The sequence below is a fragment of the Heloderma suspectum genome, chromosome 9 (assembly GCF_057233095.1).
Source record: "Heloderma suspectum isolate Gila_16-S chromosome 9, 16-S_ref, whole genome shotgun sequence".
Lineage (NCBI taxonomy): Eukaryota > Metazoa > Chordata > Lepidosauria > Squamata > Helodermatidae > Heloderma > Heloderma suspectum.
The window spans coordinates 43266127-43284748 of record NC_139466.1 but is presented as its reverse complement, the minus strand read 5'-3'; the positions used below and the strand labels follow the sequence as shown (position 1 = coordinate 43284748).

Below are 18622 nucleotides of genomic sequence, written 5' to 3'. Positions count from 1 at the left end.
CTATGTCTGTGCTTTTTTTTCTTACTCAAAACCATGTGAGGGAAAGGTTTAATCCTTCCCTCCCCAGCCATGACTCCCCGAAACTCTTACACACACATGGCAGGGAGGGCAAGCAAAGGCCATCTTTAATTTCCATACTGGGAAGGGGAACATTTTGGAGTAGGGTCACAGCTGGGGAGGGAAGGATTAACCACCACCACCACCACCAGCCCATAGGCATCTGAGTAAGAAAAAAGCACAGATGTAGATGAACCCTATGTAGTAAAACTAACATGTAATCTGACCCTCAGACTGTCCATTTCCCCAACCTGGCATAAGCTGCAGCTAAACTCAATGTTTTATCGTGGGGAAAACCCATATATTTCAAGCCAAACATCTGAGCTTCACAAAGAAATCTCAGAATCTCACAGCCATTTGTGACTGGGCTGGGAGCCACAGTGCATATGGCTCAAATTTCACCTCAGCACTGTTCCTGGCGATTCCCAGGCGATGCCTTCTGGAACAGAATGGGTTCTTGAGCCAAGGTGTCGGCGTAATGCCAATTAAGCCTACAGACAGGCTGGGGTGCATGTAGCTCTTCTGCCACAGCTTACTCCAAATCTAGTCATCGGGTGCAGGGCAAGGCAGTCTGTGCCTTTGTTCTTGGGCAGAAGCTAAGAATGCAAACACAGGTTATTCACGCAGGTTTGCAAGCCACCATGTAGATGCCCACAAACCACTCTCACCGTGGTGAGCGTGGCACCACAGACTGGTGCCGACGCCAGCCTTCCTCCCAGCTTTGAAGCTGGAGAAGCGGACAGGGATCATCTGGGCAGTTACACGACACTCCCCAGCCCCGCCCAGCTCCATCATTAGGAGGACGGCTGCAGATGGTCAGGCACCAGGGTGGCCAAGGTGAGGAACAGGGCCAAACTGGCGTGCGTGCGCACGCACACCCCTCTACTGGCCTTTCCTGCTCCGGAGCAAGAAGGGCAAGGTGGGGGACGCGGTGCTTCCTGCCCAGCACCCAGCCTTCCTATCGGAAAAGACCGGGCAATGGGAGGCAGCAGTGGGCTCTGCTGTGCTCCCGATCTGCTGTAAGTAACACGGTTGAAGCAAAGACAGAAGGAGCAGAAGGATCGTGCCTTTTCAGGGTCACGCCTGTGATCCTATTCACCCTCTGTCTGACTCACGTCAGGAGGCAGTTACTATCTGCCCATTTCCTGAGTTTTTCAAGAGCGCTAAGAATTTCCAGCTCATTGAATCAGAACCCTCAGCCTCTGATGTCACCACAGCAGCAGTTTCCAGCCTCCAAAACTGCTGGTTCGCTGAACAACAGCAGTTAATTCCAGAGGCAAATGAATTCCACAAATGCCTTTTTATGGAAGCATACAGGGTGGTGGGTTTTCTTGGTTTGGTTTCCATTAATACGACTTTCTTGCCAATCCAATGAATTCCTTGCTGCTGGAACCACTGCCAGCTGAATCAGAGAGCCACAAGCCCTGGAACTAGGAAAATGTAAGGGAGACACAGGATCTCTGCACACACCTGGAAACTTCTGAAACCAATGCAAGCTTGTGTAAATGCAGCAGGGTGTAACATGAAAGGCTAGGAGACTACAGGTGGTACCCGATAGGGGCTGTGCGCACGGCCAAGCCCAATGGCCCCGGTCTGTGCATGCCCAGCCCCACCATCCCAGGTCAGCGTGCAGCCCCAACCACACACAGCTGCGATACAGTGCTTCCAGGAGCAAGCCCCAATGTGAGCGAAAATGCTGGTTTCTGGAGGCGCAGGTTGCACCCCTTCCAGAGACAGCATTTTTGCTTGTCTTGGGGCTTGTCCCCAGAAGCGCTATATTGCGGCTGTACACAGACCTGGGATGGCAGGGCTAGGCACATGCAGACCAGGGTCCGGTAGGGCTGGCCATACATGTACAGCCCCTACTGGAAACTACCCAAGGTTTTTGTTCTAGGGCACTTACAAATTGAGAGTTCAGCTATAAAAACATGGTGGAAAGACAGAAGATGCCAAGGTAATGACTTCTGCAACACTTAATTTATGGAATTTGCTGCCACAAGATGCATTGACAGGGACAAGCGTGAATGGCTTTTAAAGGGGGATGGGCAAATTTATGGAGGACACATCTGTTATGAGTCATGATCACCATATGGAACTTCCAGGTGAAGAGAGCCTGTGCCGCTGGCCCAGTTTAGGTGATGTGCCTCCTCTCCCCACTCCCGTTACATTCTGGCTTCAGCATCAAGATCCTGGCTTGTATTAAGCCAGAGTTCCCTGCTACGTCCAAAGCTGGTGCACAACAGCAGGATGCAAAAGGGGGATGAGAGGGGAGCACTAGGCTCTGATGCTAGGTCTCAGCTTCATAAGCCATCATTTATGAAGCCACAAGCCATTGACCAAAGTGGGCCACTGAGTTGTCTACAATGGGAAAGGGTTACTGTCTTCATTTCCTGTTTCTAGGCTTCCCAAGAGATATCTGGCTGGTCACTGCGGGAAGCAGGATGCTCGATTAGACAGACCATGTTCTTACTCACTTGAAAGCTTTGCGAACAGGTAGTTTGGACTCACTGGGCTACGCACGTAACCTTACCGAAGCAACACCTGGGACAGGATTCTTTTCTATACCTATCAGCACTCAAGAGATCACTTTCAAAATGGGGGTCTCCCAACCATATATTATTTAAGAGTCGAAATGCCACAAAAGACTGTGCAAGCTTTCAGTTTCTCCAGGACACTTCATCAGGGTAGGTGGTACAATAGGATCAAGGAAGAATACAAAAATCCAGAAATTAGGCCAGAAACATTTTTTAAAAGGGCCAGATGCTGTAGTCATGAACTTTTTTTCAACTTTTCTGGCTTCATTTTTGGACTTTTCTATTCTTCCTCCACCCTGGTTCTTGGACTACCTAGCCTGAAGAAGAATTCTGGAGAATTCGAAAGCTTGCACAATCTTTTGTGGAATTCTGGTTGGTGCCAAGTTATTGCCCAACAATGGATTTTTTATTTATTTTTTCTCATGGACCATCACAGCTATCTTTGATTTTGATGTTCAGAAATAATTTGTGTCAGCTTACTCTTGGAAATAAATGCTCACCCAAGTAATCTATTTGTATGAACACTGCAACAGTTGCTTTTCCATAAAAATAGGAGTGACCAGCTGAAGCAAACCCTTTTAAAAAGTGGGTTTGACATAACATAAAGCCTTGCCCTGAGATAACTTGAGTTGTTATCAAGTGTACCACAACTACACCTTAAGTGAAGGAGAAGAGCCTTCAGTGTGGTGGCCCCCTTGCTGTGGAACTCCCTGCCTCTGGAGGTCAGGCAGGTGCCAACACTGTGTTGTTTCTGGCGCCTCCTGAAAACATCTTTATTTCAGGAAGCCACAGTCTGGTATTATGTTTTTAAAAGTAATAATTTTAATATGGAGTTTTATTCTTTCATCTTCTTATCTTTTATTGTTCACCACTCCGAAATCTGTCTAGATGTGGAGCGGTATATAAATGTCGTAAACAAATAACAAATAAACTACGAACATAGTTATTAATGAGGGAGATCCTAAAAAACTACATAATTAGTGGGGGAGGGGAGAATTGTCAGGGTGGACACTGAGCCCATAGAATCCCAGAGTAGTTCTGATTCTGAGGAAGAGGAGTCGCTCCTGGGAGAGGAGCGCGCTCCTCTTTCCCAGGGCCAACAGCTGACGGAGATTCCTCCCACCAGCATTCCTAGCTTAGATAGCAGTCCTGGGAGTGACAGAGGACGCGCGACGCCGATGCAGAGAGCGGCGCCAAATGGAGGGCGCAGAAAGGAGGCGTAGTGCCCGGTTGGCACGCAAACAACGGCTGCGCCCAGAGGATCCAAGGGAAAAGGGGAGGGACTCTCCCTAGCCCATAAGTTCAGGGTCTGCCAGTGATTCCCTTTCAAACGGGGACCAACTGTTCCAACGTAGGGCATAGGTACTCTGCTGCTCATATCTAGTTGCTAACAGTAGAGTTGTTAAGTTGTAAAAGAGGAATAAAGCTTTGAGAAGAATCCATTTGTCTGTGTCTGGACTTGGCTACTGGATTAGACTGAGAGAGGCCTCCAAGGAGCCCTTGACAGGAATCAACATTTTCAAGCAGTGGAAAGAAAAACGCAAAGAAAGCACTTACCAATATTAATCTCGTCATCTGTCAGAGTGTCCCCAATAAAGTCAAACTGAAAGGACTGAAGGGTCTGGGAGAATTTCTGTACAGCCAAGGAATAATCTAGAAAAGATATAAAGATTTTACAGATAAGTACCCAGGAATGACACCTACATTCATAGTATCTCCATCCTTAAAGGAGGACACGGACGTCAAGCTTTCAGATGTCAAGCTTTCCCTTGATGCAATATGCACATAACAAGAGAGGACTCCTAAGCTTCAGTATTAAGGCACACGCAGGGAACAGTCCTGGGCCTATATGAGCCTCACTGTGCGCATATGGCTGCTATGAATCTTTTCTGATGAAAAATGGTGCTTTGCTGAACATTCAACTGGCAATCTGCAGTGCGGACATATGGTTTGCATTTCCTATAAAAATTCAACCATATACAAACTCCCACAAGATGCTAGGACAGAAGCAGCAAGGAACAATACCTGACATTCTAAATGCATTGGGGCTCTGCATTTACTCCAAACTTGTGGTCTAGCCCTAATAAACATTCGTTTTCATAAAATTACTTGATCGATCCCCAGAATGCCTTCCACAAAGCCACACCATTAGTAACAGATACTGTATTCAGTCTTATTACCGACCAATGCCACAAATGGCATGAGGAAAGTATGTTCCATAAATTAGCAGCGTGAAAGCAGCTGATCCCATGCCACTCTGATAATGCTGGAACCACAGAATCTCACAGGATATTCCACTGTCAAAGCCACAACCACCACCCTGGGAGGTCCCACATGGTTGGTTTATTCAGCATTGGCAGAACTGGATGATATGCAGCCATGCTGAAGTGACAGTCGCTCTCCTCCCCAGGTAGCACATGAATTGGGCCTCAGAATCATGTCGCAGCTGCTCTGAGAAGCTAATTCTCCATAATTATTTGCTTGCCATCTCGGTTTTATGAAATATAGATCTAAGAAGAGCAGTTTATGGTCTTTGGTCTCTCATTAACACAACAAAAAAGTGAAGGAAGAGAGGATCATAATGAGCCACTCCAGATAAACTGGCCTTGTATCACAGATTTTTATTTGGATCCTCCTTACATGCTTGGAGGAGGTTCAAAGTATTCTATTCTGGCTTTAGAGCAAAGAGAGATTCAAAAATAACAGAAGCAGATCAGGATCCAAAAGTTTCCAGCAACTGAGACAAAGTAAGACCTTGGCCTAGGAGACTCATTTCCGGACAGGAAGGATCCTTCCTGAAAGACAGATAGGAACATGGAACCTATTAGGCTCCAAATCAGTGTAGTTTAATTTTGCTTCTCTCTCTTTAGAGAGATCAAATGGGATGGGGGTGAGGGGCAGGGGACCTCTAGCTCTACATTACATAGTTGAGAGGCAGGAGAAGTCTCCTTAAGGAACAAAAGGGATCGAGAACACCCTTGGGAACAGGAAGAATACAAGTAGATTATTTATTACATTTTTATCCCACCATTCCTTGAAGGAGCTCAATGCATCATACGTAACTGAGTGTCATCATTCCCCTCACACACACGCACACCTTCACACCAACTCTGTGAAGTAGGTTAGGCTCAGACCAAGGTAACCAAGTGAATTTCAAGGGTATCTCAAACCTTTCTCTCCCCAGTCCTAATCTGACACTCTGACCTAACCTGGTGCTCTCCTGATGTTTTGGACCACAGCTCCCAGCATTCCTGACCACTGGCCATGCTGACTGAGGCTGATGGGAGTTGAAATCCAAACCATCTGGAGGGCACCAGGTTGGGGAAGGCTGCTGAAACCACTACATGACACCAGCTCTTCATATATGGCAAAGTGCTGGCAGTTTGTTTTTTAAGGTGGACCATTTGACCCCCCCCCCCCCCAGCTGCAACAGGATATTGATGAAGACTGCTTTTGTGTTTTCGTGCTGAGCTGAAGTTAAACAGAAGCTGCTTTGCAGTGCCTTATTAAAACATCTGGAAACTGGTATTGCTGAACCATTTGCAGGGCTCAATACGTATTGCTCTGAAGAGGGCCAAACATTTCCCCTAAAATGTAAGAAAGACAAATACATGAAGGCAAACCTGTGATACAACACAAAAGAAAGCATTTCAAGATGGACTGTTGGCAAGGGATGGGTTGCACCTCGCAAGGGCTGGGAAGAATGTGTTTGGCCAAAGCATGAAGAACTTCATCAGGAGGGCTTTAAACTGAATCCTACGGGGGAGGGAGACGTAAAGTTGGGGGTAACAATGGATGAAGGTTCATACACCACAATGGCAAGAACAGCTCTAATAACACCCAATGATAGTCTTCAAAGCATGTAGGAAGAAAGCCAGACCATAAAGCATATGGTATTTGATGTCTATACACTAATGCCCAGAGTATGGGAAACAAACATGAACTCTTAATACGGGAGGGAAATTAGGACTTGATAGGTGTAACTGAAACTTGGTGGGGTGACTCCCATGACTGAAATACAGCAACTGAAGAATATAACTTGTTCAAAAAGAACAGAAGGAACAGGAAGGGAGGTGGAGTTGCACTATATGTTAAAAATACATATTTCTGCACAGAAATACAGGGGGATGAGCTTGATAGCCCCATCGAGAGCATCTAGGTTAAAATAAATGGAGCAAAGAATAAAAGGAACATGGTGGTCGGAGTCTACTGCTGGCCACCCAATCAAGGATTAGATAAGGATGAAACTTTTGAAAAGCAAATAGCCAATGTTTCAAGGAAGCATGATGTAGTAGTAATGGGGGACATCAATTTCCCCGATATTTGTTGGGAGACAAAATCTGCAAAGCATGGCCCCTCCAGGAAATTCCTGACTTGTGTGGTGGATAAGTTCCTCCTACAGAAAGTTGAGGAAGGAACTAGAGGATTGGCTATCCTTGACTTGATCCTAACCAACAGAGATGACTTAGTGGATAAAGTAGCAGTTACAGGAACTCTGGGCCAAAGCGACCATGTTATATTTGAGTTCTTGTTTCTAAGGGAAGCAAAAGCTGAGTGTAGCCAAATACAAACCCTAGATTTTAGGAAAGCCAATTTTAATCAACTCAGAACAATAAGTAAGGTCCCATGACAAGCAACTCTAATGAGAAAAGGAGTCCGAAATGAGTGGGAGTTATTTAAAAAAGTAAATTCTAAAGGCAAAATTACGAACAATTCCAACAAAAAAAGGTGGAAGACAACAGAAGAAGCCAATGCGGTTTCACAAAAAGCTTAGAGATGACCTGAAAACAAAAAAGGACACATACAGGAAGTGGAAGGAAGGACAAGCTACAAAGGACGAGTACAGGCAGGTAGCACAGAATTGCAGGGATGGTGTCAGGAAGGCTAAAGCTGAGAATGAGCTGAGGTTAGCGAGGGATGCGAAAAACAACAAAAAGGCTGTCTTCAGATATGTGCATAGTAAAGACAGAGGAAAGAAATGGTGGTTCAGCTATTAAATAAGGATGGCAACATGATAAAGAAAAACAAAAGAAAAAGCAGAGGTGCTCAATTCCTACTTTGGCTCAGTCTTCTCCCAAAAGAGGGTCTATGAGCCCCCTGGCAAAGGTGAAGTACAGGCTGAAGGGGCAGGATTGCAGCTTGAGAGTGATAGGCAGATGGTCAAGGAACACCTAATTACTTTGAATGAGTTCAAATCTCCAGGGCCAGATGAACTGCATCCTAGAGTAATCAAGGAACTGGCAGAAGAACTCTCAGAACTGCTGTCTATTCTCTTTGAGAAATCATGGAGGACAGGTGAAGTGCCAGAAGACTGGAGGAGGGCTAATGCTGTCCCTATCTTCAAAAAGGGTAAAAAGGGGGAACCTGGGAACTACAGACCAGACAGTCTGACATCAATCCCTGGGAGATTTCTGGAGCAGATTATACATCTATCAATCTGTAAGCACCTTGAAAACAATGCAGTGATCACTCAAAGCCAACATGGATTTGTCAAGAACAAATCTTGCCAGACTAATCTGATCTCGTTGTTTGAACAGGTAACCTTCCTTGTGGACTGTGGGAATGCTGTGGACATCATATACCTTGACTTCAGCAAAGCTTTTAACAAAGTGCCCCACGATATCCTGATGAGCAAACTAGCTCAAAGTGGGCTAGATGAAACAACTATCACGTGGATCCACAGTTGGCTACAGAATTGGACTCAAAGAGTGCTTATCAATTGGATCTTCTCAAACTGGGAAGAGGTAATGAGCAGGGTACCGCAGAGCTCAGTCCTGGGCCCAGTGCTCTTCAACATTTGTATTAATGACTTGGAGGAGGAGGTGCAGGGAATGCTGATCAGTTTTGCAGATGACACAAAACTGGGCGGGATAGCTAATACCTTGGAAGACAGAAACACAATTCAAGGTGATCTTGATAGACTGGAGCGCTGGGCAGAAAACAACAGAATGACATTTAATAGGGATAAATGCCAAGTTCTGCACCTAGGAAAAAGAAACTAAATGCAGAGTTACAAGATGGGGGATATGTGGCTGAACAACACTACAAATGAGAAGGATCTTGGAATTGTTGTCGATCACAAGCTGAATATGAGCCAGCAATGTGATATGGCTGCAAAAAAGGCAAATGCTATTTGGGGCTGCATTAATAGAAGTATAGCTTCCAAATCCTTCCAAATCACATGAAGTACTAGTTCCCCTCTACTCAGCACTGGTTAGGCCTCATCTGGAGTGCTGTGTCCAGTTCTGGGTGCCGCCCTTTAAGAAGGATGCAGACAAACTGGATAGGGTTCAGAGGAGGGCAACAAAGATGATCAGGGGACTGGAAACAAAGCCCTATGAGGAGAAACTGAAAGAACTGGGCATGTTTAGCCTGGAGAAGAGAAGACTGAGAGGAGATATGATAGCGCTCTTCAAGTACTTGAAAGGTTGTCACAGAGAGGAAGGCCAGGATCTCTTCTCGATCATCCCAGAGTGCAGGACACGGAATCATGGGCTCAAGTGACAGGAAGCCAGGTTCCGGCTGGACGTCAGGAAAAACTTCCTGTTAGAGCAATACGGCAATGGAACCCATGACCTAGGGAGGTGGCAGGCTCTCCCACACTAGAGGCATTCAAGATGAAGCTGGACAGCCACCTGTCAGGGATGCTCTGACTTGGATTCCTACATTGAGCAGGGGGTTGGACTCTATGGTCTCATAGGCCCCTTCCAACCCTACTATTCTATGATTCTAAGACCCTTCTTATTGCTTTTACTCAAAGCTCCTGAGTGCTGGGGGGAACAATAACCCCAATTATTGGTCCCAGGGCCTCCCCCTCCAACTGCTGCTACTGCCTTTATTTACTTATTTTATTAATGTATTAAATGTATATATTGCCTAAATAGGCGGCATAGTTATGAGAGCCGCATTGTGTCTTGGTCTTGTGCACTCCACCTTGGTGGGTCTGCAAGACGTTCAGAAGATTTTACTTCTCTTTTATAGAGTAGGGATGGCACGGGAGTCTGAAAAGGTGATGAGTCTGATGGACTCCCCCCCTCCGGGTCCCCGGACCCTGCTCGCTGAGCCCTGGGGCACTGACGGACCCAGCTGCTGAGCACCCCAGAGCTCAGCAAGCGGCTGGGAGCACCACAGCACTCTCACCCTGGCCTCCTCTGGGGCTGGCAATACTGGGGCCCATCCTGCCTCCACCAGCTGTCAAGGGAGGCCTTGACAGCCAGCATGCGGAGGAAGGGCCTCGGCGACACCCTAGCTAGAGGGGGCCAGGGCGAAAACGCTGGGGGCTAGCCGCACCAGGACCCATCCTGCCTCTGCCAACTCTCAAGGGCTTTCTTAACAGCCAGCATGGGGAGGAAGGGCCTCACAGCCACCCCAGCACTCTTGTCCTGGCCTCCTTGAGAGGAGGCCAGGGCAAGAATGGTGGGGGCTGGCCGCACCAGGTCCCGTCTTGCCTGCCGGCAATCAAAGAAGCCCTTGACAGCCAGTGTGGGGAGGAAGGGCCTCAGTTGCACCCCAGTGGTCTCACCCTGGCCTCCCCAAGAGGACTGGGCAGTCAAGGCCTTGTGCGCATAAAGCCAGAGTCCTTGATGGGGACAGGAGGGGCGGTTCAGTGGGCAGGGTGAGCAGGGAGGCTTGCCGAGCAGGTCTGGGCCACATGAGCTGGGGGAACAGCTCATCGAACTCTCCCACACCCCAGACAGAGATGGGTCCATCCATCTTTTTCTTTTAGAGTAACCACAGCTCGACATGTTGACTGAGCCTGGATAAACTGAGCTTAATCTTAACTATGGTTAGTTGAAACAAGCCAACTTCAAACCAGTTTACAAGGCTGATTAACCGTAGTTGAGGGTTCTGACACCATGCAAAATTGCAGTTAAACTAAAATGGAAGCAGAAGCTTCAGATCTCCTCATCTCTGCTACCCTTAAGGGGAGAGGGAGTGTGCAAGCCCAGAGGGAGGCTGTGCTCATTCCTGTCATGATAAAACATGGCTTATCGCAACATCTGAATTCAGCCATTAAATGAAAGAGAGAAAAAGCTCTTTCACAGTTTTTGCTGCAACATATTAATATGGCTACTTCTGGGAATCTTTTTTTCTGTTTCTTCTTCTTCTTCAGACGGTGAAGCGCCTAGAGCTATACAGCATATTTAAAATGCTGGGGCTGCACCAAGGATCTATGTATGCCCTGCTTGCTGTTTTTGCTGCTGGGAGAGACAAAAAATAAAAATGCTCGATATGAGCTAAAAATGTGTTTCCTGTTCCTGTTATGCAACTCAATGCAGAAAGAATATCTGTGGACTGAAATTCAATTCTATGCACTCAATGGAAAAATATGACTGACCAAGTTCTGGAGATGTGGTATTAGTGCGTGAAAATAGCTTGTTTAAAACTCTAAATTTTCCCAGATTAAATATTTAATCAATGTATTATTTTCCTTGAAATTGCACTGCAATCATAAATGTATCACAGACCAGTTTAAAGCTGCTGTTTTAACGACAATAGAGTTAAACAATACCAGACTACTGGAACCGAACCCAAATTGTGCATAGTTCAACGCCTTTTTGGCTACACAAGTATGTGGCCTGTACAGACACCTGCCTTGCTAGCTCTGCACAGCTCACAGCTCCCTGGCGGACTAGAAGCAAAACTACCCCAAGCTTATCATAGAATCATAGAATAGTAGGGTTGGAAGGGGCCTACAAGGCCATTTAGTCCAACCCCCTGCTCAATGCAGGAATCCAAGTCAGAGCATCCCTGACAATTGGCTGTCCAGCCTCATCTTGAATGCCTCCAGTGTGGGAGAGCCCATCACCTCTCTTGTTGTTGTTGTTGTTCAGTCGTTCAGTCGTGTCCGACTCTTCGTGACCCCCTGGACCATAGCACGCCAGGCCTTCCTGTCCTCCGCTCTCTCCCGGAGTGTGCTCAAGTCCATATTCATTGCATCGGTGATGCTATCTAGCCATCTCATCCTCTGCTGTCCCCTTCTCCTTTTGCCTTCAGTCTTTCCCAGCATCAGAGTCTTTTCCAGAGAGTTTTCTCTTCGCATTAGGTGGCCAAAATATTTGAGCTTCAGCTTCAGTATCTGTCCTTCCAATGAGCACTCAGGGTTGATTTCCTTTAGGATTGACTGATTTGATCTCCTTGCAGTCCAGGGGACTCGTAAGAGTCTTCTCCAGCACCACAGTTCGAAAGCATCAATTCTTTGGCGCTCGGCCTTCCTTATAGTCCAGCTCTCACAGCCATACATTACTACTGGGAAAACCACAGCTTTGATTAGACGGACCTTTGTCGGCAAGGTGATGTCTCTGCTTCTTACTATGCTGTCTAGCTTTGCCACAGCTTTCCTCCCAAGGAGCAAGCGTCTTTTAATTTCATGGCTACAGTCACCGTCTGAAGTGATCTTGGAGCCCAAGAAAGTAAAATCTGTCACTGCTTCCATTTCTTCCCCTTCTATATGCCAGGAAGTGATAGGGCCAGATGCCATGATCTTAGTTTTTTTAATGGTGAGTTTCAAACCAGCTTTTGCACTCTCCTCTTTCACCCTCAACAAGAGGCTCTTTAGATCCTCTTCGCTTTCTGCCATTAGGGTGGTATTGTCTGCATATCGGAGGTTGTTGATAATTCTCCCAGCAATCTTAATTCCGACCTCTGATTCATCCAACCCGGCATTTCTCATGATGTACTCTGCATATAAGTTAAATAAGCAGGGTGACAATATGCAGCCTTGTCGTACCCCTTCATGGATCACTGCCTTGTTGTGGCGAAGGGGCTTGCGTAACTCAGTGAAGCCATAAGCTATGCCATGCAGGGCCACCCAAGACGGACAGGTTATGGCAGAGAGTTCTGACAAAATGTGGACCACTGGAGAAGGAAATGGCAACCTACTCCAGTATTCTTGCCAAGAAAACCCCATGGAACGTATCACCTCTCTAGTGTACTGCTAATGCAGCTTGGAGCTGCATTATGAGCACACGTGACAAACAGCACTCTTTGCCACCACTAGAGTTTATGGTCAAATAGAAAGGCCACAAAAACTCCATGAATCAACATCACACAGGTAGTAAAAAAACATCTGGAGGATGCCAAGTGGTGTTCCTTTCAGAGACAAACACTCCAGCCAAGTTGGGACAAAAGTTAAAATAAAACCTGCAAACTCAGAGTGGATCATGTAGACAGAAACTGGTATTCAGCCTTCCTGTATCACAAAGAGGGAAAGAAACCATCTTACAGGCTCATGCTCTGCTCCACAATGACATCATTGGTTTGGAAAAGCTTTTCACACACCAGGTGGGGAAGAAGCATAATCACACCACACGTTGTTCCCACTTTATTTCTACACAGTTGGACTGCTCCAATCACACATACACATGTATCATGTTTTGGCAATTGCCACCAGTACAAGCCCTGCCTGCTTTCCGTCTGTGCTCACAGAGTTGTGGGGTTGAAGGGGACAAGGAGAAGAGAGAATGGGGCTGCTGGCAATACCTGTGGAAAAATAGAAAAGAGGGGTTGTCCAGTATCCATCTGTCTAGCCTTTGGGGGCTTATGAGCAGGCTGTTAAGCTGATTAAGGACATGGCTGCAGGGAGAAAGCCCAGACTTCAACAGATGTGCTCCATTCCTCCCTGGAACATTTTAACTGAGTGATTTCATTACATGAGGAATGGGGAGACGGTCATGATTAAAGCAGAATCCAGACTCAGTCACTCTCCTTCCCCTCCCTTCCCACGCGGATCCACCTTCCAAAGAACTCCACCTTGACTCACGACAAGCTGCGCCTTTAATATAAGAGCCCTACAGCATCCAGAACACTTGTAAACCGATTCAGATTAACAAACCATGTCATTTCCTTAGCCGGAAGGCCCATCATTCATCTGCTCTTTCATGGTTATAAAAAAAAGGAGCTGGAATCACCATCTGTCAAGGATTTCTCCAGCCAGCCAGCCAAAATCACATCCCAGCAGCAGGTTATTCTTGACTGGGAGATTTACCCGCATGGGAGCTTAACAGCACTGCACCTGCTACGTTTTCACCCTCTTCTTCCAGTGGAGACTAAGTTTTGATCACTGTGACTCTAGACGCTGACTAGTGGCCATAGGATTGTGCCGTAAGACTTGCTATAATCCTATTTTTAAGAGAATAAAGACCCTGGGAACAAGGTAGAACAATCCAAAGTCCTCTAGCTGGCAAGTGGTCTTCACTACCCTGTATGCTGTTCTGATGGTTTTGACACTGTGGTCCATAGAACTTTATCAGGCATTCTGTGACAAGAACACTGATCGAGGTGAACAAGCCACTCTCATCTCATACGCACTTCCACACTGGGATCTTATCCTGCCTGCACAGCTGCAGCAGAGTGTTGAGCAACAAGCCTCAGCAATGCCTGATGGAAGCCAATATTTGACATCATTGAACACATTCTAGAACACACACACACACACACACACAGGCTCTGCAGCAAATACAATGATGGGGAAAGGCTTCCTGGGGGTAAGACGCCTAAATCCCACTGTTCAGAAGTGACCTCCATTAGGACAGCCTCTTAGTAACATGGCTATTTTTGCAACCAGTATGTCTCAGTTTGGGGTTGTGGCTTTTATTGCTAGAAGTAGTAGCTGTCTGTACAGAGCCATCAGCATTTGTAGTGTTTTGAAAGACTGAATAAGACAGATAATTTGCATGCATGCGCATGCACACACATACAAAGAGCTTTTCATTTATAAGCTAGGATAGTGATTTTCAAACTTTCTACCTTTCCACAAATTTGTTTGCCATTGACCCATTTATGGCTAAGGACTCCATGGAGTGTTCTAGGATGCCCATTTAATCCACATGAGAAACATTAAGGGAGCAATCCTATCGAGATAGGCAGCTGCCTCCGAAATTGGACGCAACCAGCTATCCAATGCAAGGCGGGCGGCGCACAGAGGGGAACTTCTCCTCCGTGCTCCAGCTACCCTGCATTTGTCCTGTCTGTGCCGGCAATCAAAGAAGCCTGATTTCAGCTGTTTAGCCACAGGACCTCAGAGCAGTGGGGGGGAGGCTGGACAACGCATAGGAAGCATCGTACTGGCACTTCTGCACTCCCTGCCCCTCCCCGCCTCTGGGAACACTCCCTTTTGCCCCACTCTGCACTGCTCTTACGAGCCCGGGAACGATCCACACTGCCTACAAGATGGCAGGAGGCAGGGCGGGGAGGTGGTTCTCCAGGAAGCGACCAATCCTACGACCGTCTAGCTGCTATCTAGCAGCCATAGGATTGTGCCCTAAGACTTGCTATTGTCCTGTGTGAATGGAAGTACACCCAAGAAGACTCCATCCTCTGCAACAACACATTACAAAGGAAGATCAGCAAAGGTGGGCAAACTGTACATCTCAGGGGGATGTCTCCATTAGCCATGGTCTCACTGAGGAACCTCAGTAAGCTTCCAAGGAACCAGACAGGTTTCTCTGAAAACCACTGAGCTAGAGACAAAAAAATATTTTAACACATTTTAGACGGTCCTAATAAAGATGTGTCCCCCCCCCAATAGCTTTTAGGTGTTTTTTCCCCCCTAACTCACCAAGCAGAGCCTTTGTGAAAACACTATTTGCACTAGGAGACCCATGATTCAAAATTCCTTGCTTATACCTGAATCCCTTTGGGTAGCATTAGGGGAAGTCCCCTCCCAGGGGGACTGTAGATATAAATAAGCTAAGGATTGTAAAAACAATTTGTATGCTAAAGAGTGTGCAAGCTTCTTTATTTGGATTCTGACTTCCGAAGCATGGCGACCATTTTGTGCACAATCCACCATTTTGTGACACCTCTAAGACTCCCAGACGGCAATGTCTCTTATAACCAACCAGGGGCACTGGGGAGCATTGGTATTTTTCGGTACACACTTCTCATTGGATTGGGCCTCAACCATCCCTCACACAGAGCAGCCAATGAGGATAAAGTCATTTCCATTGACAGAGCCATAGGAGGAGCTATTTTTATACTATTATATATACATATACAGTCAGGGCCCGAAATATTGGAACAAGGATAACTGTTTTGGCAGTTGGCCTCTGTACACCACCACATTGAAGTTGAAAGGAAACACACCCAGATGGGAGCGAAGGCAGGACTTTCAGCTGTAATTCAAGGGGTGTGACAAAAGTGGGGCACTAACCATTCAGGAAGGACAGCCAGTGGCATACCCCCCCCCCATCATTGGGGGCTCATAAGTAATGGAACAAACCAACATCATTTCAAACTTAAGGATCGCCATTAATATCTGGATGAAAATCCTTTGCAGTCAATGACTGCCTGAAGTCTGGAACCCATAGACGTGACCAAATGCTGAGTTTCCTCCCTCGAGATGCTTTGCCAGGCCTTTACTGCAGCTGCCTTCAGCTGCTGCTTGTTTGTGGGTCTTTCTGCCTTCAGTCTTGTCTTCAGGAAGTGAGATGCATGCTCTATTGGGTTGAGATCAGGTGACTGACTTGGCCATTGAAGAACATCCCACTTCTTTGCCTGGAGAAACTCTTGGGGAGCTTTTGCTGTATGTTTTGGGTCATGATCCATCTGCAATATGAAGCGGCGTCCTCTCAGTTTGGCAGCATTCACCTGAATCTGAGCAGAAAGTATAGCCCTATACACTTCAGAATTCGTCCTGCTGCTTTTATCAGCAGTCAGGTCATCAATAAGCACCAGTGACCTGGTTCCATTGGCAGCTACACATGCCCAGGCCATAACACTGCCTCCACCATTTCTGACAGATGATGTGGTATGCGTTGGATCATGAGTTGTTCCTTTCCTTCTCCATACTTTTCTCTTCCCATCATTCTAATCAAGCTAATCTTGGTTTCATCAGTCCAAAGAAACTTATTCCAGAACTGGGCAGGCTTTTTTAAGTGTTTGCTGGCAAAGGCTAATCTGGCCTTTCAGTTCTTGAGCGTTACCAGTGGTTTGCACCTTGTTGTGAAGCCTCTGTATTTACATTCATAGAGCCGTCTTTTGACTGTAGATGTTGACAATGACATGCCTACCTCCTCAAGAAAGTTCTTGACCTGGCTAGATGTTGTGAAAGGGTTCCTCTTCACCATGAGCAGATTTCTGCGGTCATCCACTTGAGTTGTCTTCCATGGTCTTCCAGGCCTTTGGCTGTTGCTGAGCTTGCCAGTTAATTCCTTCTTTTTCAGGATGTTCCAAACTGTTGTGTTGGCCACTCCCAATGTTTTTGCTATCTCTCTGATGGGTTTATTTTGTTTCCTCAGCCTAATGATGGCCTCCTTCACTCTCATGGACACCTCTTTGGACTTCATGTTGGGAGTTCCAGTGAACAGCTACCAAATGCAAATGTCACGCTCAGAACCACCTCCAGGCCTTTTATCTGCTTGATTGGTCATGGGGTACCCAGGAAACAGGCCACACCTGGCCATGCAGCTGCTTGTCAGACATTCGTTCCATTACTTATGAGCCTCCAATGATGGGGGGGGGATGTATGCCACTGGCTGTCCTTCCTGAATGGTTAGTGCCCCACTTTTGTCACACCCCTTGAATTACAGCTGGAAGTCCTGACTTTGCTCCCACCTCGGTGTGTTTCCTTTCAACTTCAGTGTGGTGGTGTACAGAGGCCAACTGCCAAAACAGTTATCCTTGTTCCAATATTTCTGGCCCTGACTGTACATATACATATATATCTCATAGAATCATAGAATATATGGGCTTAATCTCTACTAAAGAGTGCTTTGCAAAATCGAAGTTCTTGGAAAACAGGATGCAAAAGCACATGAACAACGAACAAACTCCCGCCCTTGGGAGGCCAGTGTGGTTATGAATTCTGTCCAAGAAGGTGTGGCAGCCACTAAGGCAAGATAGAGTTTGTCATGTGTGTCAAAATTCCAACTCAAGACAAGTAAATCAAACTTTTTTCAGACAGCTTTGAGTGGGCCTGGCTGTGCTGAATGCAAAAACAACTGGCAGAACCTTTAAACTTTGAAAGTATCCTATACACTTAGAATCACAGAATCATAGAATAGTAGGGTTGGAAGGGGCCTATAAGACCGTTGAGTCCAACCCCCTGCTCAATGCAGGAATCCAAGTCAAAGCATCCCTGACTGATGGCTGTCAGACCCAGCCATGACATGCAGGGTTTTACTGTATCTCAAGAAAGAAAGGGGGGAAACGAGACAGTACTAAGACATGAAGCAAAGTAACTGACCCAGTGGGTTGTCGTTACGTGCAAACTGAGTCACTGTATTCAGCCCTTCCTCTCAGCTGAAAAGCCTCATTCAGCATTTTCTGCCAAAGAGGCTGATCTCCCGATCTCATATAGAGAGAGAGTTGCTCTGTAACCAACAGCTTCTTGGGAAATCTTTGAATAAATATGAACTTTGGACCCCTGCTTAGAATGAGACCTTGATTCTACAGAAAGATTGAGTGAAAAGAAATTCTCCAGTTCTATTTTTTTTAAAAAAACACATTTAGCCAATTCATCTATCCAGAGATAAGTTACAGTTGCCAAGGGAAAGGAAAGGACAACTTGATTTTTAACCAACCACTGGGCCAGTTGCCAGAATTCTGTGTGTGTGTGTGTGTGTGTGTGTGTGAGAGAGAGAGAGAGAGAGAGAGAATGAACGAGAAAGAAAGACCCCAAAATTTCAGCTGGTTGTCAGAAACATCACTTTCACTTTGTGAAGATATCTGTACCATGTAGTCCACACATGCACATTAATGCTCCAGTTTTTTGAGCTCAGCTCCAGCACACCATTTTACATAATGATGTGAAAGACATGACAGTTTGCAGTTCCTCTGTAACCACTCGCTAAAAGGGTTGCTAAGCTGAAGAATGCAGCATATTCAGAAGTTTTATATCACCATTCAGCGGAACTTCCAGGGTGGTTTATAAAAACAAGGTAAAATACAAAAATCAAAATATAAGTTGTCATATGTTAAAATACAAAGAAAATAAGGGACAAGCCATGTAATATTGTCTTAAAGCAGGTAATTATAAAAGGGAACATAAAAATACTGGTACAGATGAAAGTGAAAGAGAATGGAAATAA

The 18622-nt window shown here is 46.2% G+C and overlaps 1 protein-coding gene across 2 annotated transcripts in view; it reads right to left on the bottom strand.

Moving 5' to 3' along the window:
• The window catches only part of OPHN1 (oligophrenin 1), a 159559-nt gene that overhangs the window by 92115 nt on the left and 48822 nt on the right, over positions 1-18622 (bottom strand). For both annotated transcript variants that reach the window (XM_084814265.1, XM_084814266.1), the window contains exon 2: positions 4149-4244. In XM_084814265.1, coding sequence (XP_084670391.1) covers positions 4149-4244 — 96 coding nt within the window. The remainder of the gene's footprint in view (positions 1-4148; positions 4245-18622) is intronic.